Genomic DNA, 26,064 nt, shown 5'->3' with positions numbered 1-26,064 from the left:
ATAAACAACAAAAAAAAACCACCACCACCACAAAAAAAAAAAAAAACCCCAAAAAAACAAAACCTCCCCCAAAATGCTACAAATCATAACCTGGGATCATGGAGTGGCTGCTGAAATGAGCATTTTCAATTTTATGTTGAGCTGTATGAGGGAATAAAGTCAGTTGTATCCAAAGAAAAGCAAACCAACTGCTTTCTAATCTGCTCACAGCTGAGCAGGCATACAGGGAATCTAGTCTTGAAAGTTCTTAGATACTCTTCTGGTTTGTGCTGTCACAACCTTCGGCAGGTACGTGGCTAGTACCTCTTGCAATTGCGAGAGTCTTTGAAGTCTGAGTGCTTTTCTATGTTGTGAAATGAGATTCAGTGAATTGCACAGCTGCTTTCCACCTGCTGTACAGCTTTAGCTGGAGGAACAGCTAGGCAAAGTGCAACCATGCCACAGTGTGAAACGTCTCCAGTTCAGGGAGGTGATCTAGGCCCCTCTGCATCGTGGCTCAGTGGAAACAGAGCATGAAGTAGGGTGGCTGGCTACCCCTGAGAGAGTGAGTAGCTCAGGCCACTGATTGCCTTTCACTCCTTCCACTGAGCCATTTGAGAACTTGTTGCTTTAATTCCTGGTTTTGGGCTGTGAATGAAGGGATTAAGCTAGCAAGGGCACGCAGGAAAGCTACGGTGTGGTCTGGAAATCATACTTCAGGTTGTTTCTTTGGAGCTGACCCTTCTGCTCCTTTGCAGATGAACGTACTCCACTTCTATAAACAAAATCCACAGCAACAGTGCTAGCACTGCTTTATGAGAAACAGAGTACTTTTTTATGAGATGTTCATGATGATTGTTCTGGTTTTATACGCCTCTAATTTTATGGGAAAAAGGAGGTGGAAGTCTGAGGCCATATAAAATCTCAAGACTTGAGGGAGCCAATACTGAAAGTACCTGTTGCAGTGTTGTTGCAGCTCCTCCTCATTCCTCCCACTTCACTGCAGTTTTCTAGAGCTCTAAGTAAATGTGCTACATCTGAAATATTTGTAACTTTATAACTGCTCCTGTTATCAATGTTCCACTGTGCCTCTTCTTGGAGCAAAAAAACACACTTTATTTTCTTTCTTCTGCTGTTAACGTGAACGCCCTGCTCGGTAAGCGTTTCTATCCTCACATTGTGCCCACTTCCTTGAATAGTCGCTTGGGCAGGGGGGTTGTGCAAGCACCCATCACCGCTTTAGCCGCGGAGGGGGCGGGAAAGCGGTCTCGGCCCCCTCGCTTGCTGTCACGGACGTCCAACGCCGGCTGCGCTCAGCTGCCCGCGGCGGGGGGAAAGCCGCTCTCCAGCTGACTGGAAATCCTCCGTGGCTCGTCCTCTGCAGCGCCATCTTTCCTTCCCCCCCTGCAGCGGGACCGCTGACCGGCCCCCGGCCCCGAGGAGCCGTTAACGGGTGGCGGGAGGAGACGCGCGCGTGCCCCGCCCCCGGCCGCTAAGGGCCCGAAGCGCCGCCCCAGCCCTCTGAGGACGTGGCTGGGTCGCCGGCGGCTGCAGGCACCCGTCCCCCGTCCCCGTGTCCCCCCCGCCCCCATCCGTCTGTCCGTCCGTCCGTCCGTCCGTCGTCCCGCAGCAGCATCTCCGCGGGCCATGGCGGTGAGGCGGCCGCGGCGCGGGGCCGCCGCTCCACCCGGGCCGCCCGCCCGCTCCTCCCGGCGGCCATGCCGGCTGTCTGGGGGGTGGGCGGGCGCCGCCATGGGCCGAGCTGCGCCGCTGCTGTTGCTGCTGGTGGCGGCTGCGGGCCGGGCCGGCTCCTCGGCCGCGGGCGGCCCGGAGGTGCACAGCCTGCGGGGGAGCTGGCGGCTGGGCAACGGGAACGGCTCGGTGGTGCTCCGAGGGGAGGTGCCGGGCTGCGTGCATACCGCCCTGCACCGCCGGGGCCTCATCCAGGTAGGGAAGGCAGGCGCGCCGGCACACCTCGCCCGGCCCCCCCGCCCTTGGCGGCGCCCCGGCGGTGGGGCCGTGCCCGAGGCGCGGTGGGGAGAGCCAGGCAGGGCGCTGCGCTGTGGTGGCCTCGCACCCGCCGTGCCGCTCCGAAGTGGGCAGCCTGCCACAAAGGAAAAAATCCAGCTCCCCCGTGTGAGATCTCCAGAAGCATGGTTAGAGGCGACCCCCTCACCCCCCGAAACACCACTCTGTCCCGGGGGCTGCCTCAACCACTGCGGGTTTCACTAGCATTGCTGGTGCAGCAGTCGGACTTAGCCCCTCGAAAGGGTTTGGTGGCTGCAGCATCCTCAGGTGGGTAACTGGAGGTTATCCACGGCAGAGCAGTCCCAAGTTGGGCTGGGGATACAAACGCAAGCCCGTGCTCTGCAGTGTGTGAGATTCTGTGGTTTTGACATGGAACCAAGGTGCTGACACCAGATATCTAGAATGTCATCGCAGCATGTAAGTCATGTTTACCTACAATATTACCTCAAAAGAATGAAAAGCTAAACCTGCCCTGTTGAAGTTTGACTTGTTGATGCAAGAAGTCTAGGGATTTCAGGCATTTCAGTCCATTAAAAATCCCTTTTAACACTTGCAGAGCACATTGGAACAGTTAAGATTGTATACTCCCATGCTGCCTAAGGGAAGTATATTCTCAAACAGGAGTAAAACTCTTACATTTAAAGGACTAGTTCCTGCCTTAAAGCTTTTAAGAAGCTTTGCTGCTTCTGTTTACAATTGCCTCTTTTAGTTTTTAGATTTCTGAAGATACAGTGACCGCTTTCTGGGACAAATTATCAAAACTGCAGCTGTAGATTGGTAGCAAAGTTTACCCTGATACCAGCATAAGCTTCTTGTCACTCAGACCCAGCAAGAAACATGGCACCAACTGAGTCATCATTAAAATAAGATGCGTTTTTAAAAGGGAATATGTGGAAAGTGAAATGTGTGCCTGGAACAAGGAAAAGAAATAAAACATAGTGAAGTTAACAAAATCATCTATAAAGCTGATAAATACACTGCTGTACTAGAAAACGTGAGGTACTGTCATACGTTGTCTGGGTATATCAGACATATGTATATATTGTATTTATTGTGGGCCCAATGTTGGGTTTCTTGTACAGCATTTATTTTAAAAATACATTCTGGGTTCATGCATTTTATATTTTCTATCCTTTAATTTTTATTCTTTAGATTATTATCCTGCTCTGCTCTGACTAAAGTTAGAGCGGTATAAGGAGAAAGTGACTCTGCTTCGGGCAGGATAATTTTAGCATTATTCTGTGTTGGCATAGGTTGGGAATCCCAGTACTAATAATAGATTCCAAAGAGTGTCATTGCCAGATAAAAGAAATAGTCAACATTGGAAAAGTAAATACACTCAGAAGGGGTAAGTTGAGCCATGATGGTCTGTTGTTTCAACATCTGTGTGCTAAGTGACGTGACATTTTGAACATATACAATTAAGGTTTTAAAACGGCTTTTCTAAAGGTTTAAAAAGTGCAGTAGGCAGGTAGACTATATATGGAGGATCAGTGAAGACACCTGTGCCAGTTTCTCCCATGCAAAAGTGCATAAGATAAACTGAACGTCTCAGATGTTTGGCTGTGCTGGGAGGTGTTGCTATAAGGAGTGTGAATAATCATTCAGGAGAAATTGTGACCAATGCACTGACTCATGCACGCAAGATAATGACGTAATGAAAGGCTCGCATTTAACTACTCACATTTAGTACTCCTATGAAGTGAGAAAATGTGGTTGCTAATTTAGCTGCATTGCTGTAAACTGACTTGTACTTCTTGTCATTTTAAGCAGCAGTGTGATATTTGGAAATGAGGCTGCCATCATGAACTCCTATGTGCCTGGGCAGAATCCCAAGCCTGCATAGAGGCGGGAAAGCTTAGTCAGCCTGCTGGCCAGCAGCATGGGTGTTGCTAATAGGTAGATGGGTGCTTGGCTAATTAAATTGATGATGGTTGGTTGTGGACACTGAGAACATGTTTACGTGAATACAAGTATGAACTTGCTCCAAACATGTGCTGATATGGCCGGGTATGAACCCGCTGTGGTCTGGAAACTTGCCAAGTTGGTGGTGTTAGAATTAGTACGGTCTGCCGAGGAGCTGAGTTAACCGAAATACTTCACTAGTGTGGTTGCTTGACCTCTGGGCTGGACCCAGCTGGTATCTGGCTAGTTCCAAGCTCAGAATGAGCTAACTTGTTTCTATGTATAGATGTGTACAGGTAACTTAGAGATCAATTTAAACCCCTTCTTCCTCAATTTAGCAAAGCCCAATTTACAGAAAGAAGCGTTCACACAAATATTTGCACCAGGATAGCTAAATTATTTTAAAATCACATTCTTGTTTAAAAGATAGAGTGGAGAGCATATCAAAATACGGGAGCGGACTTAGCAGATTTCAGATCTATCACAGATAGTGTTAAATGTAGTCAATCCCTGCCACTGTAGTTGTAGCATTCTGCAAAGCAGCAAACCCATGTTTTTTGGAGGGAGTCAGGACATAATTCATTATTGCAGTGTGTGGCTTCATGCTGCAAAGTGTGGCTCAGCTGTTTGTCCTGAGGTTTCTTCACTGCAGTGAAAATGCTTATGACCAAATGTTTTCAAATGCAGCTGCCTAAAATCATATTCCTATATTTATACAAAAGCACGCACACAGCCTGAATTTTAGAGGCATAGAGCACTGGTTGCTCCATTTCTTCAGTGCTCATTTTCTCTGGAAATCAGCCCTTTTTGGGATTGTGTCAAGTGTAGAATTAGGAGTTTTATTATAGTTGCCTAAATACAAAAGCTTTGGTCTTGAGTATTTTTTTCATTTGTTCCTTTTGCTCTTTGCCGTGGAGTGTAGGATTTTTATTCATCTCACTGACAATGTCACTAGACCATCAATCCAAAAGCTTACTGCTTGTAGTCAAAAGTGAAGGTTGGTCTGAGAAGCTGTACCAGGAAATAGGAGAACAAAGCTGGTGGGAACTAAGTTATTCTGGATAGCAAGACCCATATGTTCAGTGACCTAGTGAAATCTATGCACTGTTTTTCTGTGTGATTTGCAAATGGCAAACAGCACTGCATCCTTTTCTTCTGTATCCTTGGGAATTTTTCATGGGTTAGCACCCAAAACAGAAATTTAAAACAAAATTTGAGAGTGTCTACTCCAACAACATAGCTTAGTGGGCATCTCGCAAATGAGGGGAAGGAGGGCAGCAAGAATAAGCTGCTGGACATTAAGTCTGCAAAACGTCGCTTAGATTGCAGGAGTAGGCTGCAAGCAACTTATTTATCAGTGTGTGGTTCATTTCAAATTTAGGTCGATGGATAAACTATTTTTTCCCAGGGATGCTCTAGCTGATTGCATGTCTGTAGCCTTACTTTAATCTGCTCTGCAGGCTATACATTTGAGTTGAAAGACATCTCTCTGACACGGAGGGTTCGTTTACTGATCTCTCTGGATCCTCTCAGCATTCATTCTAGAGATGTCTTTACTTTTTGGCTTATAAAATATCCATTGGATGGACACATCTTTCTGAATGCACCAAATGCACACATCTTAGAAAATGCTCTTGGGGAAGATACTTTTTAGTTTTTTCTGTGTTCAACCAAGGTAGTTCAAATGCTGGATTAACTATAAAAGCTCTAAGGGTAGGAGATAGCATCACAGTATGTGTTCAGGTGGGTTGTTTTAATAGCATTTCATTAGGACTCCATAGCTCTTACTACTATTTACGTGTAAAATTTAAAAAATTTTATGACAAATAAACAAGGGTAATAGTCACTTGAATAAAGTTAGTGCAAAGGTCGGGCATAAGCACAGACATTTTACAAACTTGTAGCAAATCTATTGCTAACCCTACATCTCTGGAAAAAGAAGATTTGCAGAAACCATTTTGCCTGAAGATTTAGTTTTTAACTACTGTCAACATAGGATTTTCTTTCTGGCACAGTTCTGATAAGCAAGATGTATCAGCAGGTAACTTGTGCATTAAATCTTTGTGCTAGAAATAGTCATCCTCTAGCATGTACTGTCCAAGTACTGCATGATGCCATTTCTGCTGGCAGGTGACTCCTATAAAATTTCAGTTCTGATGAATATGGCTATTGTAGCTGGATTTTCTCATCTGCCAGCTGTTTGCGTTCATACAGAAAGGCTGTTTTGTCTTATTAGCTGTCACTTTGATTTGTAAAGAACTGTTATGGGGGGTCTGCAACTGTGATGCTAATACAGGGGCTGGATAACACTGCAGTTTCTGCCCCGTTATACAACAAGGACATGCACTTGGCACAGAAAGTTACAGTGGTCTTGGTCATACTTGGATATCAAAATATATTAGAAGAGACAGAAGCTTATATATCTCAAGTGATATTTCTGCAATTCTGTATAGTAGTGTGGTTTTTTGTATCTTCTTCTGCATTTGTATAAAATATGTTGTTGCGTATTTTCTGACACTTCATCATAACTTAGATTTTTCAGAGCAAGCCAGGTAACAATTGCATTGGGTATCCTGTGGTTCTAACAGGTTATGGCATTCATTGATGAAATAGTTGAGCATAAGGTGACATTCAGTTTACTGCTTTGTTAGAGTAACGACTGAGAATGAACCAGTTTAGGATGAACTTCCAAAACTCATATTCCAAGAATACGATCCATTCATCACTACTTGTTAGTTCAGCTTGACTTCAAGCTGTAAATATGTGAAACTGGGCTTGCTGAAAATTGTATAAATGTCTTGATGGTTATCGCTTGAGATATCAAGGAGTGCGTGGATATAGATAAGTATCTAAACTATTTAGCTTCCAGTCTGAAGTTGGCAACAGCAAAATCATTAAACTGTAAATCATGAAACATCACTTGCAAGTTTTATTTTGGTAATCTGTTACATCAGCAGGATTTTCTTATGGTGGATGTTATAAAATATCAGCAGAATTGATTTATGAGAGAAGAGCATGCTAGGCAGTTTCAAATTAGATCATAACAAAAGTAGGGTAAGGCAAAGGAATCTGGTTTTTGTTCCCCTTATTACATTTCATTTTATTACACGCTGATCTTCCGCCTGGATCCAGCTGACCCTGTCTAGCGTCATTCAGGTGTTTGTGCCGTGCTCCCCTGGACTGCTGGTTGTGCAGGGGCCTGAATGAAGCTGGCCCTTCACAGGGCCAAGGCGTGCCTGGCACAACTCGCTCACTTGGGCTTTGAGCCTTGCTTCTGATGTGTTCATGTCTCATCCGTTTCCTGCTTAACAGAAGAAGCTCTTAGCTTTTCAATATCCCCTTAAAATCATTGCAAGGAGGAGTTTCCACCTGGCCACTTGGCAATGCCTTCAGTTTAGTGCTGCCAGTGCTTTTGAAGTCCTGCTGATGTCCTGTTACCCAAACTGGAAATTGCATCCTTTTGATGCTCTGTAACAGGGCTTTTTACCTCATCTTAGCAGGTGATTTGCTGCTTGCTTACAGCATTGAAGTTGGGAGCAGGGAACAAACAGGCAGGGAGCTCGAGTGGTTTAGAATTTTTCCCCGAATTGCAGGGAGCAGGAAAATGCAAGGGTGTCATGTTTGGTGGGATCTAAAAATAGCTGTAGGTGACTCCACCACTCTATGACTTGCTTCCAGGAACACGTTGAGCTAATGAATGTGAAGTATATTTAATACATGTGCAGTCTATTTCCTACCATCTTTCAAATTCTCCCAGTGCCCTTAAGAGTTTTAAAATTGTCTTTTTTAATCCAGTTTTCTGAAATAAACTTTTAATTTTAATGTGAGCTGATTTAATGTGGGATGAAGTTCTGTTTCAGATAAATCCAAACAATTTGACTTCTATAGGTACATCTTCCAGCACTCAAAACAGTTGCATTTAATAATGAAAAAGTCAATAACCCGGCAAGCGTACTGGAGAAGTCATTTTCCTTTCTTACAGGACTTTGTTGTGGTCATGCATTTTTTCTGAACCTTGAGAATTGCTTTAAAAGCATTGCTTGAACATTGCCACATGATTGATTTTACAACATGCAACATTTGTCATGCTTAAAATGACTAACTACTATTAGCATTTAACAGCTTTTCTGTGTGATATATAAGCTGTTTTACTAGTTATGTAGCAATATCAGTAAGCTGTTAAGTTTTATATAGAGGTACGCAGAACTAGGAGCTTCCCTTCTAAAAAGGTGGATACCTGTGAGGAAGAAACAGTATTCATACAAGTCAGAAGGGGCTAATTAGCACTTTCTATCACACATATTTTAGCAGTCAATGCATTTCTTGAAGTTTGAAGGCTTTAGACTAATACAGAAGAAGAAAGCCCCTTCAGGGAAAAGGATCTGCAGTACCTTCTGAAGAGCTTTAAACAAACAGCTGTGTTTGTAAACTGCTGTAAGAGCCCATCTGATGATGTAATTTCTGCCTCTGACGAAACATTCCTACATTTCTCTCTGCTGCTAGACAACCAATTTTGTGTTCTCCAGACATCAGATCTTTCTTCATTAACATCTCGGTATCCATGCTTTCATGGAGAAACCGTGCAGGTTTCTTTTATGCAGGGTCTTGATCTTTGATGAGGCACTGATGGCGATTGTTTGACTGCTAACCAAATTGGTTCTGGCTTTACACTCTGCTGTTGATGGTGCATTTACAACTTGCATCGTATGCCTTTTGTTAAATATTTCACACATACAAGTGGCAACGATTGAAATTGAACATGCGCATTTTTCAAAGCATAACCTAAAATAAAATAGTATATAACGTTAAAGCAAGACAGTTGTTAAAAATGTGCTTTTTAACTACATATTGTGGATTTTCATGGTCTCTGACATTTGACGCTTGCCTTTTGTTGTCTCAATGCAGTAATCTTAATGGAGTTTCTTTTATGAGCCTAGATTTTGCATTTTAATATGCATTTATTAGCCTGAAATTTTGCATCTTAATAAAAGTCTGAGATGTATTCCCCAAGCATTTTGCATATAAAAGTAACGGTATGGATATCTTAAAATTCAGTAATTGTTCTGGTAAGCTCATGATGACTTAACTTTTAGAGAATACACTATATTACCAATACAGAGGTCACAGTTTTACTGATGTAACAAGACCTTTCCTTCTTGACTCTTATTCCCTTGTAGTAAGAAATTTGATTGATTGAGCATAGCATGTAGAGGGAAGGTGACAAATTTCCCTCTGTATGGGCTCAAGGAATGATGTTTATATCACTGTGGGACTCCAGAAGAGATTATGCTGCTGAGGACAGTCACTTAGATGTTATGATTTTGCTCTGCTGTGTAAATAGGTTTGTGTTTATACTACAGAGCCTGAGCCTGTTAGTTGTATGAGAGATATGAGATATGAAACAATGTTTTTCAGAAGATTTCAAATCCAGAAGTGTCATTAGCATCTATACTGACTCCTGAAACGGGGAGAAAAATTGAGCGTCAGCAAGAAGAAAAAAAAAAGCTGGGCAGATTTTCTTCAGTGTGAATCTGGATATTCAGGGCAGCTGTGCTGGTACTGTAGAAGACTTGTATCAAAGGGAACCTTAATGCAGCTACGCTCTCTCTTAGCTGGGTTTGAGTCATGTAGTCCAGAAGAGATTGGTCTTTGGTTTGGGAAAGCAGTTCAGCTGTGCACCTTGCTGAAGAGGATTGATCTGAGCTGTCAGTCACTGACCCTGATACCTGCACTCTGAACTGTCTGACATGGGGATGTAACACTGTACCTTTCTGCTGCCTTTGTATGAGGTGTACAGCAGTGGGTTGTCAGGTCCATATAACTGATTCCTTCAGCCTAGGTGAGGAACGTTGTGACCCACCATAAGGTAGTAAGTACAGCATGAAGCCAAAAAGGTCGAGAACATAGCTGAGACCAACTGTGCCTTTATTCTTCCTGGGTAGTGTGCCTAAAGGGAAAAGAACACATTTGGTATAAATGCAGCATTATTGTCAAAAGTAGTCATTTAATTTTATACAACAAACCAAATTGTGTTGTTTCTCCTTCTCTTTCTCCCTCCCTCCAAATATAACAATTTAATTTAGCTTTACCACATCAAGCCTGGTTGACAAGAAACAACTGGAGTAATTGCAATTATTTTAAACTGTAGAGATTTGTTCACTGCTGTCCCTAGAGGCCTAAAATGCTGTTTCTTTGCTTCTTAAAATCCTATTAGTCTTACTTTCTCCATCATTATGAGAGTGATCATGTTTCTGTTCCTCTCATTAAGTCACAAGCTGTCTTGATTTTTTTTTAATTTCCAGCCCAGTCATTTCTTATGTAAAAACAAATTCTGCTCCTCTAGTTTGAGTATGAATGGTTATAGCAAACAGGTTTTGACCTATATAAGTAAAGTCAAATATTACCAAAGCTTTGCTTTCACATATTATTTCAAAGGTGAAAAGGAGTATCAGGACTAACTAACTGAGGTGGATTTTGCATTTGCAGACTGTCTGAAATAAGAAGTGCTCATCTAATGGATATTATGATGCATTTCATGTAGTACCACTATTACTAAATAAGTCTTGTAATTTTCTTTTTGTTGGTCTGTTATTAGGATCCATACTATAGATTTAATGACGTGATGTACAGATGGATCTCACTGGATAACTGGACTTACAGCAAGACATTCAAAACTCCTTTTGATGTCAGGTATGCAGTAAAGATATATCTAAAATAGTTCTGTGCCATCTTTCATGCAGAATTGCTAGGTAATCCATCAGCTAAAATCTGCTTAATACTTTTGTATCTAATTAAAAAATTATGCAATAATGTGCAGCTGCAAAGCTGTTGCTAAAGAACACTTCAGTAGTTTCTTTTTCCTATTTTTTTTTAATTGTTAAAAATTACTTATGAATTGCCAACTAAGGAAGGATAATACTTAGATTACTTGGAAGCTAGCCCATCTGATATCTGGTGGGTATGTGAACATGCTGTGTTGCAGACTTGAGCCACTTCAGCTGTCATCTTAATTTGACTATTTAAAGATATAATGTAGCCACACTAAGTCAAACATTTTTGGAGGTAGTTGAGACAACTGCTGCTAAAGATAATGGTGACATACATTTTTATATTGCCTGTGTCCAGTGTGTTGTTAACTCTAGGTATTCTAACAGGTTTTTATGCGTATATTATCTTCTGTAGAAAGTGGCAGAAAGTGAATTTGGTTTTCGAGGGAGTAGATACAGTTGCACAGATCCTGATCAACAATATCACTCTTGGGAGAACAGACAACATGTTCAACAGATATGTAAGTAATGTGTTTGTTTCTGAAGGTGCTTCTGTTTTTTCTTCAAAGCTCTTTTGTGCTGAGCACTGTCAGTGCATTCAAGTACACAAAAAAATAGGTCCTTGGATGCAGAAAGTGTTGACCTGAGGACTGCATGTGTAATCGGATAACTGTTAGAAAGAAAAGTGTACTTACCTTTCCAGTAGCAGCAGGGTCAGATCTAGAGGTGAATGTGTCTTGTTCTCAATGAGTGGACCCATGCAAGAGGATCAGTTCAGCTAATAATATAAGTCTTGCTTCTTGGGATCTGTTGCAGCTCCAAGAAAACGTAAACTTAAATCTGTTATATTAGCTGTAAATCTGCTTACTAATTGGTATTAGAATGGTTTACATGTGAATACTGAAATGAAAATGCATGGGTTGCAAAGGCTTTGTAAGTGTTTCCATGCTTTTTTTTATATAGGGTTTTTGATTTTTAATATTGGACTTTTGATAACATTGTCTTGCGTTTTTGGGTTTAGCCTATGTCAGCATGAGAGTACTCATCACGGAATGATCTTGAGAGTGGCAAAAACATTCAAACTAATTTTATAGCTTTAAAATATAAAATTATTCTGGGTACTAGCATACGGGACAATCCTTGCTTTTCTCATAAAAGAATCAAAAAAGGAAAAGTTAAAGGAAGAATGTTAGTAGAATAACTGAATTACAAAGGAAGTCTGGTGTCTTCATATCTCAGCGTTTACCATTCTAGTAGGTTTTATTGCAGAGGTACTGGCCCGAGACATGAGAGCTAGATTCTGCCACCTGGGTCTGTGTGACCTGGGACAAATCACTTATTTCCTCTGTCACTTAGTTTTACCATCTGTGAAATAAGAAATTTCATAGAGCTTTTATGAAATTGTAATTATTTACTATTTGGAGAGTATCTAAAGGATTGCCAGTAGCAGGCTCTGTGGAGTTGGGAAGTGATACTATTTTGCCCTTATTTCTGCAACTTCATTTTTTCTCAGATTGTTACAGTTCATGAAATGGCCTTCACTGTAAAGCCAGAGTGAACTGTATTAGACTGAGTCTAGGATTACTGTGACCCAGACTTCTGCTTTGTTCACCTGTTCCACATGACAACTACATCTGCGGGAAGGACTCTGTGTGAAGGCTCTGTATGGGGGATGCTATTTGCTTTGTAATTTTCTGCTGTATGGTACAAATGTGAGTGATGCTAGCTGGGCTGCTCACAAGTTGGAAAAAAATTGCCAAGACTTGGCTTGTCACAAATGAACACTGTGAAGAAGAAATGGGTTTTAGCCATTGGAACCATATTATCTTGATAGCACAGGATAATTCTGAAACTGAACATTTATCCTTCTATCCAGCCACACTGAAGGGGATTTTGTGAGCCAGTGAGGAAGCCCCCAAGTGCTTTATTTGGTGCTGGAATAGAATGTTTATGTGTACATTTTGGGGATGAGAGTGCAGGTGGCATGAAATACAGCTTTGCAGCATTCACGCAAAAGGCAGCTCAGTGCTTTGCAGTAGATAAGCTGGCAGCACAGTGTGAGTTGGAAGGACTCCTGTATAGACCGGCTTTCTGAGTTGGAACAAGGTGTCTTTCTAAAGATGCAGATGAGTTCTGAGTGAGGAAGGAGGGTAAAGATTCTCTTGCTGTCCTTATCCTTCAAGCACTTCTGTGTGCAAGCAGAGTGCTGCAGCCTGCAGTGGGGGCTTAGTATGAGGAAAGTGGTTTGCCCAGAAACATCTCCTTGTGTCTGGAATGTTAATGTGTATTTTCTTTTTTCAGCTTAAGAAGTAGCTTTTCTTTTCCTTCAAAACCAGAGCCTGTTGAGACTGTAGTTCAAATGCCTTTGAATAATATATGTATGGTATTAAAATCCCAATGTAACAGTGATTATAAATCTCATAAATAAATGTCAGTGCTGTAATGATTTTGTTCTGTTTTCTTGACCTAGAGCTTTGATATTACCAGCATGATCAAGGAGGTCAATTTTGTCGAAGTCCGTTTCTTATCAGCCGTTTCATATGCAGCAGAGCAGAGCAGATGTCACAAAGCATACAGCATCCCCCCGGCGTGCCCTCCACCTGTGCAAAAAGGAGAGTGCCATGCTAATTTCATCAGAAAGGTAGGGGCAGAATTGTCTGTCTCTGGCTTCAGGCTTGGAAAGAGGAATGCACCACGTGCTGTCCTTACAGATGTATTCTGAAACCTGCAATGTCATTTTATAAGTAGGGCATATTTTTCATTGCAGCTTCCTTCTCCTGTCCCTCCCAGGAACCTGTAATCTAGTATGTCGATAATACAAGAGGCATAAGATGACTAGGCTTCATATCTAGGTGATAAGAATGTTTAAAAGGCTGTTTTCATCAAGGAGTCAGCAAGGAGACTTGCTGCTAAGAGGGCAGGATAGCATTAGGAAATGTGTAATCATTACATTTTGATCCACTGGGTGGGTTTAGCAATGTATGCTGACAATAGAGTTCGTACTTGCAAATACCAGTGTAGATTGCCAAGGCTGTAAAAATCTCAGCCAAGCAGCTTTGTGAGGGTGCTGTGCTGTGCTATTTATACTGGGCAGCTCTGGCATGTCCCAAGAAGTGTTATCTAACAGAGGACCTGTTCTCATCTTATTACAGTATTGTGAAGTGTGACTTATAAGTACATATTCAGTGAAAACAACAATGTAGTATACAATGAATGAAGCTCAGAAACTCTGATTTAAGACATGGCTTCATTGCTGTTAAAACTTAGTCAAGGCAAACTATCATTTGAGTAGCATCTCATATTTCTAATAGCTTTGCAGCAGCTAGAGACAATGGCTAGGTGATCTTATTTTGGAATTTGTCTTTTTGACAAACACATTTGTCAAATGTGTTTTTACATATTTGTCTCCACTTAAATGCCTTTCTTATTAATTATTTTTAATCTTTTCAAAAAGTCATTTTAGAGCCTCCTCAAAAAAATGACTGGAATCCTGTTAATCTAAACCTGGATGTGATTTCCTTTAAAATTTGTTAATGGAAAGATGGACTCCATGTTGTTCTGGGAAGATCCTTTGGGATTAAGATGTTGTCTTTATTACTACTTGCTGCTACTTTTATTTCCACTACATTTTAGAAAGTGGATTAATTCTTCTGAGTCCACTGTGTTTCTTTGAAATCAGTGCAGGGAGGAGCTTGGAAGGAAGAAGGCACTTAAACAGCTGTAGTCTTATTTATAGAGCAAAAATGGCCAGGAATGACTTTATGCTTTACTGAACTTTAGATTTGTAAGAAGGTACCTTAGTGCTTGTCCTCAAAGAAGTTGTTTGACTGTACTTGGAAGCTGCTCCAGACATTTCCAGAAACATTTTTAGTTCCAAGTATATGGCAACAACAGCAGCGGTCACATTTAAAAGTAAACAAACATACTAGGACATTGCTAAAGTAAGCTGGCTGCTTACCATCTTAAAGTAATGGAGAGCTGTTTACACATTTGAGGTTCAGTAAATGAATCTAAATCTTAATAGGAGTTTGTGGCAAAACGCAAGCCTTTCACTGGTAATGTACTTCAGTGATACAAGCATATTGTTCTTATGACATACTATTCTGATAGCGGTCTCTGCAATATTATTAGTGAAACCTGACAATCTCTCAGTGATTCATTCGTATACTTTTTATAAAGGGAAAATTACTTCAATCTGACTTGTTTTCTAAGAATGTGTTGTCCCTGTTTTTACACTTGAAATAGGTACAGTGCTTGCTTCCTGGAAGGCTCTTTTGCAACTTGATAGGCAGGCAGGCGGACTCCAGCGATGCAAGGGATAGGCCAGACTTGTGCAGTGTGGTTTGCCAAAATTAGTATGCCTCGGCTGTAAGTTATTAGTCTCTAAATTTAGAACTGTAGGTCACTGTACAAGACTTTAAGGAGATCTATTGTATTTGCTTTGGGGGCTGGGGCTGTGTGAAGCTTGGAGGGAAGCTGAATAGATGTCTTCAAGGGATTTCTAACTAGAGGTCTGATCAGGTTTGAAAACAGCTAAATGGAAAGCAGTGTAGATACTTCTCTGCCTGACCAGCATTTTATAATTCTGACAGTTATTCTGATGTTAGAACCAGAACTAAGCTATTTCTCAACCATGTTTTTGTTTCCTTTGTTTTTGTATAAGAGAACCATAAAAAGGGGATAAACAGTGAACATGACTGAACTACACAAATGCACCAGACATACACATCTCTTTCCTTGTACTAATCTGTGGTGTTACAACAAAAAATAGGGGATAAAGTATTTCAGATATACCCACGATTTTGAATTTGATATTGTTCTTTTAGAATACTTTAACATTTGTAACCAGTTTTCTGCTTACTTTGTCTTTTAGGTATACAATTAAATACTGACGTTACAAACAGATAATTCAGAACTGAATTGAGAGTAACCTGCTGGCCTGTTTTTTTTATCTTTACTGTTTTTTTTAAAGTGGAGGGCTAGGGGGTGTTTTGCTCTCTCACTAATACGAAATTTTGCTGTACATGGATGTTTAATACAGAATTGTATTTTTTATATAATATAGGTAGTAGCAGCAGAGTTCTGGTCAAGAAATAAGACAAAAAGTACTGTAGGCTCTTCTGGGTTTATGGAAATTGGAAAAATTCTTTCAGTGCATGGCAATATTTTATTTCTAGATAGCACATAATTTTTATTTCTGGCACAGCATCAATGTCTGTGTGAAAAACAGGCAATTATAACATAATCATTCTGTATTCCAGGAGCAGTGTTCATTTAGTTGGGACTGGGGTCCTTCTTTTCCCACTCAAGGAATCTGGAAAGATGTTAGGATTGAGGCCTATAACCATTATCACCTGATTTACTTTTCTTTGACTTCTTTCTTTGGTAAGTTGTATTACTACTTTCATTGTTGTTTCACCTTTGGAATACAAACCATTTTATTGTTAAGCTCAATTAACTGTCAGTTTAGGAAAGGTTCTACTGTTTTATTATGACTTTGTGTGTAGTTCTTATCACAGCATACCCTTTTAGGTCTTGAAACAGTACTTCAGTACAAACAATAGTGATTAAAAATATTAGAATTCAGAATCTTTTTTCACTTGAAGATCCACGAATAACTGCAGAAATATATGTAGTATAGCTGAGGTTAGCCCCTGTTCTCCTGTTTTGAAAAATTTATTTTTTATTGGCATGTGTTTTCACCAAGACTCCCAATAAATACATCTCACTTCTGTCTCAACTCCATTTAAACAAAGGCAAAGCTGCTATGGGAATTTCGTTTTGTGTTGGGAAGACAAATGCACAGTGAGCAGAGTTTCAAGAGCGCTGAGTTTTCAGGACACGACATGAAGTCTGAGAGAGAAGAGCAGTCGTGCTAGGCAAAGATAATTTGTTAAGGCTGCAATTTGAGAGGATAGCCTCTTGCATTCCTGCTGCCTAACTTACCTAACCAGTTTCCTCCCTTGACGTGGTCTTTGATTTTCCTCTCCTCATTGCAGCTGAGCAAAAGTAGTTAATTTTCTGATGAAACTTTCTGTAAACGGTAATATGCCCCATTGTAGACCACCCGCATGCTTTCTTTCACTGCCTGTTGAGCCCAGTCTTCAGTGAAGTAAAGGCTAGCACGTGAGTCCTCTGCACTGTGTTGAATTTCAGCCCTTGGGAATAGAGTTGTTGTGTATGAATAAAAGAGGAAGACGTCACTCCCTGGCTGCTTTTAAAGCTTCCTGAAATAGCTGCAGGTCTTAGCTAGAATTAACGTGACTGGAATTTCCATGGAAAGCCCCAGCACAGACTGTGTACTCTCTAAAATTTAGTTACAGTAAAAATCTTTTCTGGTCCCTCCCACATTCCCACAACTCCACCTTCTGGTAGGTAAAGTCTTGCTCTCTGGATAAGCGGAGAGAGCAAACCTCTTTAATTCAGCAGAGTGGTTTGGAACCAGTATTCAAACATAAATAACATTTGAAAAATAAAGAGTACATGAACAACTTGAATTTAAGCTGCCTATGCAGTTATATTGCTCATCAGATTTGGTGTCATAGCCTTTTGACCACCGAGTCTGTAAAAGATTCATTGTTCTTGATTTCTGTGCCTAGACCCCACAGTTGGTGCAGTTAAGAGTGGGCTGGAATTTCTATATGCCCTTGGAGGGGAGGGAGAATGCACTGGAATGGCTGACCCTTGAGGGGTAGGGTGGGTGCTTTTTTAACCTCTTCAACATTTCTGAAAATCGGTCTTCCCTGCGTAATGCTGGGTGTAATATAAACTTGGGAACACATTCATTGCTCTGCATTCTACAAAAGACAGTGAAAATCACACCAGGGCTGAATGTAATTCTTTGCTTTTGGAAGGAGCGCTCTTTCTCTCCTGGAGGAAGGAGAGCTAGAATACATACATGAAAAGAGAAAGTAAGTGATTAGTAGTTTGTATATACAAAATGTGTCTTAGTTCTAGTTTTCCTTGCTTTCTGTTTTATTTGCTTGTGCTTAAATAGGTGTTCATCTGTAATATTTGAAGTATAGGATTAGCCAGGCTATGTTTGTAGATAGGTAATTTAATTGCTGAAGGTAATGGGAAATTTACACATTAATCTTGAGTACCTTGACCCTGGCTTGCTTTATTCATTAAGTTCTGTAAAGGAGAGGACCCTCTGAGGTAACTGTAGAGAGATCTCAGGGAATTCATTAACTTGTTTCCTCCACCACACTTTGGTGGCAGAAGGGATGTAAAGATACAGCCCGTCAGGTCTAGACACAATGGGCCCAATTCATCCCCAGCATAACTCCATTCATTTTGCCTAGTGACTCTGGGATGAATTCGGCTCATTTTCTGTTAATACTGTTTTTGTTTCATCAACAAAAGTGATTGTACTGCTGTGTGATTACGATCTTTCCCAAAGAGTACCATGTTCATATGAGTGCTGACTAAAAGCAAATATAATGTCTATGGGAGTTGGTGGGAAAAAAATCCTTCCTAATGAAGTGACTGGTGTCATGGTCTCTGACTTTTGTACAGAACCCTGAAAAACCCTGGATGGCTTTCAAATGAAAAAAACAGAGTTATAAAACATAAATCATATTGCATAGTTCTATTCTGAGTCAGCAAATGTAAACACAGATGCCAAATGCACTAAACAAGATTAACCTTGTAGGTCTGGTTCAAACACGGCCTGAAAATTGTTAAAATTTAATCTGAGGTGGTTGAATTGTTTCTTTGATGAGAGATCATGTTAACTAATAGGTATATAAACACAATTCTTAAATTCCCGTTTTTTCCCCCCCTTCACTTAGCAAAGAGTACTCGGCAGTGGAGTCTTGAAATCGAGTCTATTTTTGATGTAGTCAGCTCCAAGCCAATTGCGGGCCTTGTGACTGTGAACATTCCCAAATTGCAAACGCAGCAAACATTCAGTGTGAAGCTTCAACCTGGAGAAGGCAGCATTGTGCTGCTTGTAAACATCAACAAGGTAAGGACGTGTGTATGGAACCCTAGCCAACTGCAAAATGTTTCCCCTGGTTTCCAATGTGTCCTCCTGCCTCCATGCCAATTTTAGGCCTCCCTCCCCTTCCTTTCTGTGTTCCTGACTTTAATAACATTTCTGTACCCCTTACAGGATAGGAGAACAGCTCTTTTCCTCTCTAAAAATTGATGTTTGTGGGGCTATGTAGCTCAGTGTCAAAAAGATGATGAAGCCTTTCCCTTACTGCAAAACATAAAGATCACATCATCACCGGCCACTGTTAAATGAGCTACTTAGGTAGATAACCTTTGGATACCCTGTGTCACTTCACTTAACTGGCAGTAGGTATCTTGTCTCCCATGGTATTGTTTACTGGTCTGATTGGGACTAGAACATACTACAATATGCGTGGCTCTCCCAGGAAGGAGAGGAAACATTCCTCAAACCTCTCAGTAGATACACATTCAGGGAAATAAAAGCAAAAGAGCCCTATAAAGAACTTGACTGGCAGTAAGGTTGGTGGAAATTTTGTGGAGTAGTACTTCCTTACATTGGTTTATAGTCCCTCGGGTAGACAAAACTGGTGATGCATTTTAGAGGGGTAAAGGATGCTCTAATGAGGAGCAAACTCAACTGAAAAATGATGAATTTGATATACACCCCAGTGATGAAAGAGGAAAGAATTGGTCTGCTTACCTTCAGAGGGTGCTGGGAAACTATCTGGTGGCAGAGTTAATTCACCAACATTATTTCACTTCTATAGAATTTGTTTTGTTTGTGGTTTTTTTTAGAAACTGTTGAGTTTTATCACACAGGTGTAATTAAGAAAAGATGTATAGACTTGAGAGATGAAGAAAATCAGTGTGTCTGTTCTAGTTGACAAATAGCTAGGTGTCTTGAATTAGGCAGTGAGCCCAGCATGGCAAAATGAAGCATGAACTTTGTCTTGGCTTCTTGCTCAGAGAGCAGGGCCCTAGTAGAGCTGACTCTGCAGAGCTGACAGTGGCAGGCCCAGGCCAGTGGGCAGGGTGGGAGCCCTGGCAGGCGCAGTGGCAGCCGCAGCTGATGGTGTTCTCCACTGGAGCCAACAGTGTAACAGGAGCTGCTGTCTGCTTCACTGCCACAGGGCACGATTAGATTTGTGGGTGAGCGACGTGCTAGGAGCAGGAATATGGAGCTTCTGACAGTTCTGGCAGTTAATAACATTTGAGGGTCTGCCCTCAAACTTTTGTATATTTTACTGGCTCTACTGATTTTCTCTATTGCTGTGTAACTCTGCATTTGTTTCCCCAGTTTGAATGCATTATGCATGTATTCTTAAGTTCCCTTGTCAGTTGAGTGGAGAAAAAGCATGTGTTAAAGGCAAGCAGGGTATTTATGCTCTAGTATGCACCCTCAGTGACTTGCATACTTATGTGCCTTGTTTTGTTTTGACACAAAAGCATAAAAGCATACAAACATATGATTTTTGTTACTGTTGTCATCTGACATGCAAGTTGCATGAGCAATTACAAATACCCAGTTTCATTTAAAACAATCATTAGTCTCTGCTTAGCCTTTTCAGGGATTACATTAAGCAGGCACTGCAATGTGAAACTTCAAAAATGGTTTTGGTTTGTTTAATTGCCCCACCCCCCCACCTCAGAAGAAATCTCTTAGTGGGGTATAACTGCAAGTTTGTGAGCAAGCACTTCCTTCAGAGCAGAGGCAACAGTGTTTTATTATTCTTTGTACACAAAAGGCTTTGCTGCATGAATTCACATCAGCTGATTTTATGAGAAGCCCTGCAATGTGTTCTCACGTATCGATGAGCCTAACGGAGCCCTTACTCTGTACAACAGACTTGTGTGGTGCATGTTAAATAGTGAGACCTCACCAGGAATTTATTTCTGGTTGGGAGCTTATTGCAGATTATGTTGCGAAGTCAGTAGGTGTTTGAGTCGTGTGTATCACCCGAGATGTGTAGCAGTCTTCCTGCAATTGCCACACAAAATGCTGTGTTGCTAACATGACAGCATTTTGCTTATCAGCTACTGGTGAGCATGGGGATGACATCATTAGCGGCCAATGAGACACTCCAGCCGTGCCAGGCGGCTGTGAACACTCCCTTGTTGTTGAGGCACATGCTGATTTTGTGCTTCCATTTGTATCTGTGCAACACAGAGATTAGTACTTCTGCACAAGCAGTTATGATAATTCTGTATTGGGGAAGTTGAAATGTTAGTAGATACATTCATGATTGTGTCCAAGTATGGCTACAGCAACACATATTGTTGGGCTGCTCGCTGGCCTTATTTTATTTGAAAAGATTGAGGCACTCCTTACATGACTCTATTCAGTGCTGATCCCTCCATTGTTTGGTTGCATGCATTATTGCTTTCTTTCCACGATTTTTGTGTTGTGCACTCAACTGGCAAATGTCGGCAATAGGACTGAGCAGCAGAAGTAGGCTGCTGGAATGAAGATATAAATATTACTCCGTGACTAGAAAAATGAGAAAACTAAATCATTCTGTCATCCTAGAGGTAGTTTTTCTATGTTTGTAAAAATTATGGAGTACTAATGACATGATTAGGAAGCATAGAGAAAAAGCAGAAAATGCTGAAAAGAAAGAATGAAACTTATAATTTGACTTAAAAGCTTGACATAAGTGAAGGAGTCAGTATGGTCACATATTACCAAAGTCGCAACTGGAAAGTGTCACCTCTGTATATTGAACGTTGTATGTGATAGGTAAAAGGGTCAATGAGAAGAGGAGTATGATACAGAGGTTAGTGAACAATGTCTGCTCCTGACACAGATATTTGAGTTTTGGAGGAATACTACGTCAATGTACCTCAGCTGAGTGGTAGCAGCTAGACGTGCATATGCATGTGTATGCGTGCTCATGGCCTGTTGTGGACACAAGATGAAGGGATAGCCTGGACTTCAGTGGAAGAAATCATACTTCTCTTTTTAAATAATTTTCACCTCAGAGCTGCGGCTGGAGAGATGCCAGTTACCATGGCTCAGCTGAGGCACATAAACTCATTAGACTTGTGGTAATTCACTCAAAGATATCTGAGCCCCTAGGTGTATGTTATGCCTCTTTTTATACACATTGCTCTGACTTTCTCTCTTGTATGTTCAAGAGTTCTACAGTGGAGGCTTGGTGGCCAAATGGACATGGAAAGCAAACTGGATACAACATGACAACAACTTTCATCATGGAGGCAGGATACCCAATTGAGAAATCTTCAAAGGTGAGCTCTTCAGCTTGATTACAGCCTGCATTGCACTGCTACTGTTAGGACATCTGCTCTGCATAGCAGGTATCTAGAGCTTTTAAATATTTTGCTGGCTTGTAATATGCATGTGAAAGTGCTAATGAGAAACAAGAGTTTTTTTAATGTCACAACGTATGTTTACCTGTTTTCTGGTAGCCTTAGCTTGTCTGGATGCCTTTACTTGCATTCAGACTGGAAGATGGCTTACAGTTAGTTGGAAACCTCAGAAAAGAAAAGGTGTTTACTTCTTAAGTTTTCTATCTTATGAAAAAAAGCACTTTTAAACTTGATATATCATGCTGATGTTTTTGCATCATGCACTGAAAAACTCTTTTAGATTTCTATAGATTATGTGAAGGATTTATTACTGAGATTTTTCTTGTTAATTTAAAAAAAATTTTTTGGGATAGACACATTCCTAAAAAGCTAACATACATTCATTTATTAGAATGTGATAGATGTGCTTCAGGTTTAAGAAGAGGTAACATCTTAAATATGACCATGAAAGTAATATTCAGGGATATTTGCATAGGGGTTCCTGCAACACACTGGCTGTATAATTACCTGTTTGTTTTTACTAAGAAGCCTGGAAGAGGTAATTTTCAATTGTCCATTGAAAAAAAAAAAAATCATACAAATTAGACTGGGCTCCTTATGCAATCAACATGTGGAAACGACCAAGTAAATTTACACATTTATTAGGTGGTTCTGATGTGTATTGCTTCACTAAAAACTAATGTGGTTACCAGGCATCTGAAACTGCTATTTGCTGTAACATTTGTTCATGTGAAAAATCCTATGAAAAGCAGTAGGTTCTGGAGTCCTAGTCTCTGTAGGGCTAGCCCTTAGTTTGATTATGAAGACATAATAATAATTCTTCTCTATTATTAGCTATTTAATTTTGAAACAATTAAAAAACCACACCAAATAAACATGGCACATTATGCTTGGAAAGACTGGTTGTAGGAAATATGGCTATAAAGCCTGTAAAAAGGAAAATTCTGTTGTTACCGTGTGAAAACTGCAGAACGATAGGAAAACTAATTTATTCCACTTGCGTAGTTGCATGAGGATATTTCATAGAGCCCTGTGGCATATGATCATAGGGACTTCATGGTCTACAAAAGATATTCAGAAGCCTCTTCTTTTTTTCTCCTTAAGGGGAAAGAGGGGGAAAAAAGCAAATACACCACATAGTGGGCATTATAAATTAACCAGCATATGAAACCTTTACAGATTCATAGTGTAAAGTCTAGTCTTCCTTCATGTGCTCTGTGAAGCTCTGTCTTGGATTCTGACAGACGCACACCACCACCACCAGCCCACCCCCGAGCTGTACGAGTGGAAAAAGGCTCCATATGCAGTTTTTTCATGTTCTAGCACAATTTGCTCTCATGTCAGCAGGACTGAATAGCAACATTCATATGGCTTAATAAGAACTTTGAGTAGTTCAGGAGATACAATCAGGGATAAATGTTCCTGAAAGCTGTTGTTCTGTTGTCCACCTAGTACTGCATTCAGGTGGAATATGCTTCCTGCTCCCCCCCTGCCCCCGCTTTTTAAAAAAGAAAAAAAAAAAAGAGGTGGGACATTTCACAAATGGTTTGTCTCCATATGAGTTTCTACATAACTTTGGACAGGCGAAAACTAAAGGGCAAGAACTGTATATGTGAGAAAACACAGCTTGGTCTTATGTCAGATTCGGCTACCCTTAACTTGAACTACTCTCTGGTTTCTGACAGTCTCCAAAACACTAACTAATCCTTTAGGAAAATTTCTGGGTAGTCTCCCAGTATGTACTTGTGGGAGCTCTATAGAGATCTATAGAGATCTAGCCAGCTGTGCTGAAACCTCTTTGACTGAGGGAAGTACCTACTCACTCCTGTTGAGAGTAGCAGAAAACCAAAACGGATTAAAGCCAACATCCAGAACAGGGTTGGTTTTGGTTTTATTTTTCTATTTGAATACTTTGGTTTAGAGGTTGTTTCTCAGGTGAATGTGAAACAAAGTCATAGCCAGAAATTATCTCGGAATGAAATTGTTTGTCTTAAGGGAGGGTCTATCCAGTCCTGTTCGCTATTGATAAGTTGCTTTTCTTCTTGCCATGCCTACATCCAGGAATTTGTTACCTCTTTCATTGCCTTGTGAGGCATTTGTTTGCTTTTCAGTTCTGTTTCCCCATCTTTCTGTATGCTTATTTCTTCAACACTGTAATCGGAGTTTTTTATCGCATGAGGCTATTTTAGTACTTGGAAGATCTTAACCTCTAGCTGTCTTTCCCTCCTTCCCTCTGCACCCTCTTTTCCCCACAGGCCTTTTAGCATGGCTTCCAGAAGTCTCTCCTTTTGGCTTTGTAGTTTTCACACCACTTTCATGCTGTGTGCTAATTTGTCAGGTCACTGGGGCGTTCTGTGATCTTATTTCAGCTCTGGGCATCTTCATCCCTATTACTTTTCCTACTGCTAAATCTGGAATGCCAAATGTGATCCACAGGTCACTTAACTGGTACAAAGCCTTTGTATGTGACTCAAAAAGACAGGTATTTGTTTCTTAATTGTGCACAGAACCAGCTGATTAGTCTGTGGTGGCTAGAGAGCCTCTTCTGTGTGCTCCAAGACTGGGAGAAATGTTCAGTCCTCAGGCAGCAAGGTCTATCAGACAGATTTCAAGGTGGCCAAGGTCTCGGTAGCCAGAAAGGTACATAACCAAGCATGCCAGATGCTAGTTGTCTCCCTTGCCCTTCTTTTACCTCACAAGGCAGAAGGAAGCTGCTGTAGGAACAGGAAGAGGTGCTGTGTTACCAGGTGGGCCCCTGGGGACCAATGGAGTGGGAACACAAAGGCACCAAACCCTGGAGGCCTGGGAGTGTGCGATGGGGCTGAGGAGCTTTTCCTCTTGCTCGTGCTGCATGGGTGGTCCTGGCTGGGTGTTTCAGCCTCTCAGATTGCCTTGGATTTGGCCAGTTGCATGAGTTCCACTTGAGCATGAATAAAGCAGTATCACATTACTTCTCCTAGTAATATAAATACTCCATTACAAATGCACTCTGAGGCGGTCCCAACCTGCCTGATGACATCCATTAAGAGGACCTCCCAAATACTTTGGGAGCCCCAACTATAAATCCCATTCCATTTTGTGCCACAAAAAAGAGCTGCACTGGAGACTGAGGAGTTTTTCTCCAAGTAATTGAATTCACTGGAGGAAGGTCAGAACTTTTTTGCTAGTACTCATAAGGTAGTTTTTCTTTTGTAGCCTTCAGTAGTTAGGGTAACCATGAAAGGTGTATGAAATATTGGTTATTTTTTTAATTCAATTTCTCATGTTAAAATAAATCTGCAAAATTCTAGGAATGGGTATAAGACTCTTGTCCTAAAGCTAAGTTCATCATGCTGGTCTATATTTAACTGACCCACTGTGCAATGGGATCACAGTAGAAGAAAGGCAGGGCACACTGTCCTCAGCACATGTATACGCACAGAGATATTGGACAGGGAGTCTGAAATGTCCTCTCAGTGGTCTGACTTTGTAGTTTTTCTCTAGCTGGGAATGTCTTTAGTGGTATGGATGCTGAGCCCCACTTGCCACTAATCCACTGTTACCACTGGGGCAACACTGTGAAACACTGCAGGACTTGAGGCAAGTCCCTTTTTTTTTTATTTTATTCAGTTTCTATGTTTTCGTCATTGCCATGATGCAGAGGGGTTTAGTTTGAGGTCACTGATCTGCGGTCTCCACTCACGCATCTAGTTTGTCATGTGCATTGCCTCTGTCCAGGTGTTTTAATTAAGAATTGTCCTGTTGACTAAGAAGCACCAAAGAGGAAGCAAAAAAAGCAGTGATTTTCTTTGTCTTCTCTACCACTAGAAATAATTTTCTGTCTATCTGTATGATTTTTGATAAGCTGAAAGTTTAAAAAACACAGTCCCACAGTGGGCTTAGTCGTTTCCCATTTGAACTTCAGCCTTGTTTGGTGTGTGAAATAAAGAATTACATTTTATTTTAAAGATAGGTATATCACTTTCACTTAACTACGTTAATTTTAGCCTGATTTACTGGCAGATACTTGTCTTAACTGTAGCTTGTGGCAGAGAGAGAACAGGCTGTACTCTACAAGCTGACCATTTGAAAAGCTATAGCAAATAGTGATTTGAGGGAG

The 26,064-nt window shown here is 41.0% G+C and overlaps 1 protein-coding gene across 5 annotated transcripts in view; it reads left to right on the top strand.

Moving 5' to 3' along the window:
- Positions 1–26,064, top strand: part of MANBA (mannosidase beta) — a 61,768-nt gene that overhangs the window by 6,295 nt on the left and 29,409 nt on the right. For 4 of the 5 annotated variants that reach the window (XM_075500648.1, XM_075500647.1, XM_075500646.1 and 1 more), the window contains exons 1-7: positions 1,574–1,926; positions 10,508–10,602; positions 11,095–11,200; positions 13,150–13,320; positions 15,941–16,064; positions 18,473–18,648; positions 21,774–21,884. In XM_075500648.1, coding sequence (XP_075356763.1) covers positions 1,627–1,926; positions 10,508–10,602; positions 11,095–11,200; positions 13,150–13,320; positions 15,941–16,064; positions 18,473–18,648; positions 21,774–21,884 — 1,083 coding nt within the window. In that variant the 5' untranslated portion in view covers positions 1,574–1,626. Of the gene's footprint in view, positions 1–1,573; positions 1,927–10,507; positions 10,603–11,094; positions 11,201–13,149; positions 13,321–15,940; positions 16,065–18,472; positions 18,649–21,773; positions 21,885–26,064 lie in introns of those variants that run through there. The other variant, XM_075500649.1, reaches the window with a different exon arrangement.

The sequence above is a fragment of the Mycteria americana genome, chromosome 4, assembly GCF_035582795.1.
Source record: "Mycteria americana isolate JAX WOST 10 ecotype Jacksonville Zoo and Gardens chromosome 4, USCA_MyAme_1.0, whole genome shotgun sequence".
NCBI classification, from domain to species: domain Eukaryota; kingdom Metazoa; phylum Chordata; class Aves; order Ciconiiformes; family Ciconiidae; genus Mycteria; species Mycteria americana.
Note: the sequence above shows the minus strand (reverse complement) of the source record. Positions and strands in the feature narration are given on the sequence as shown.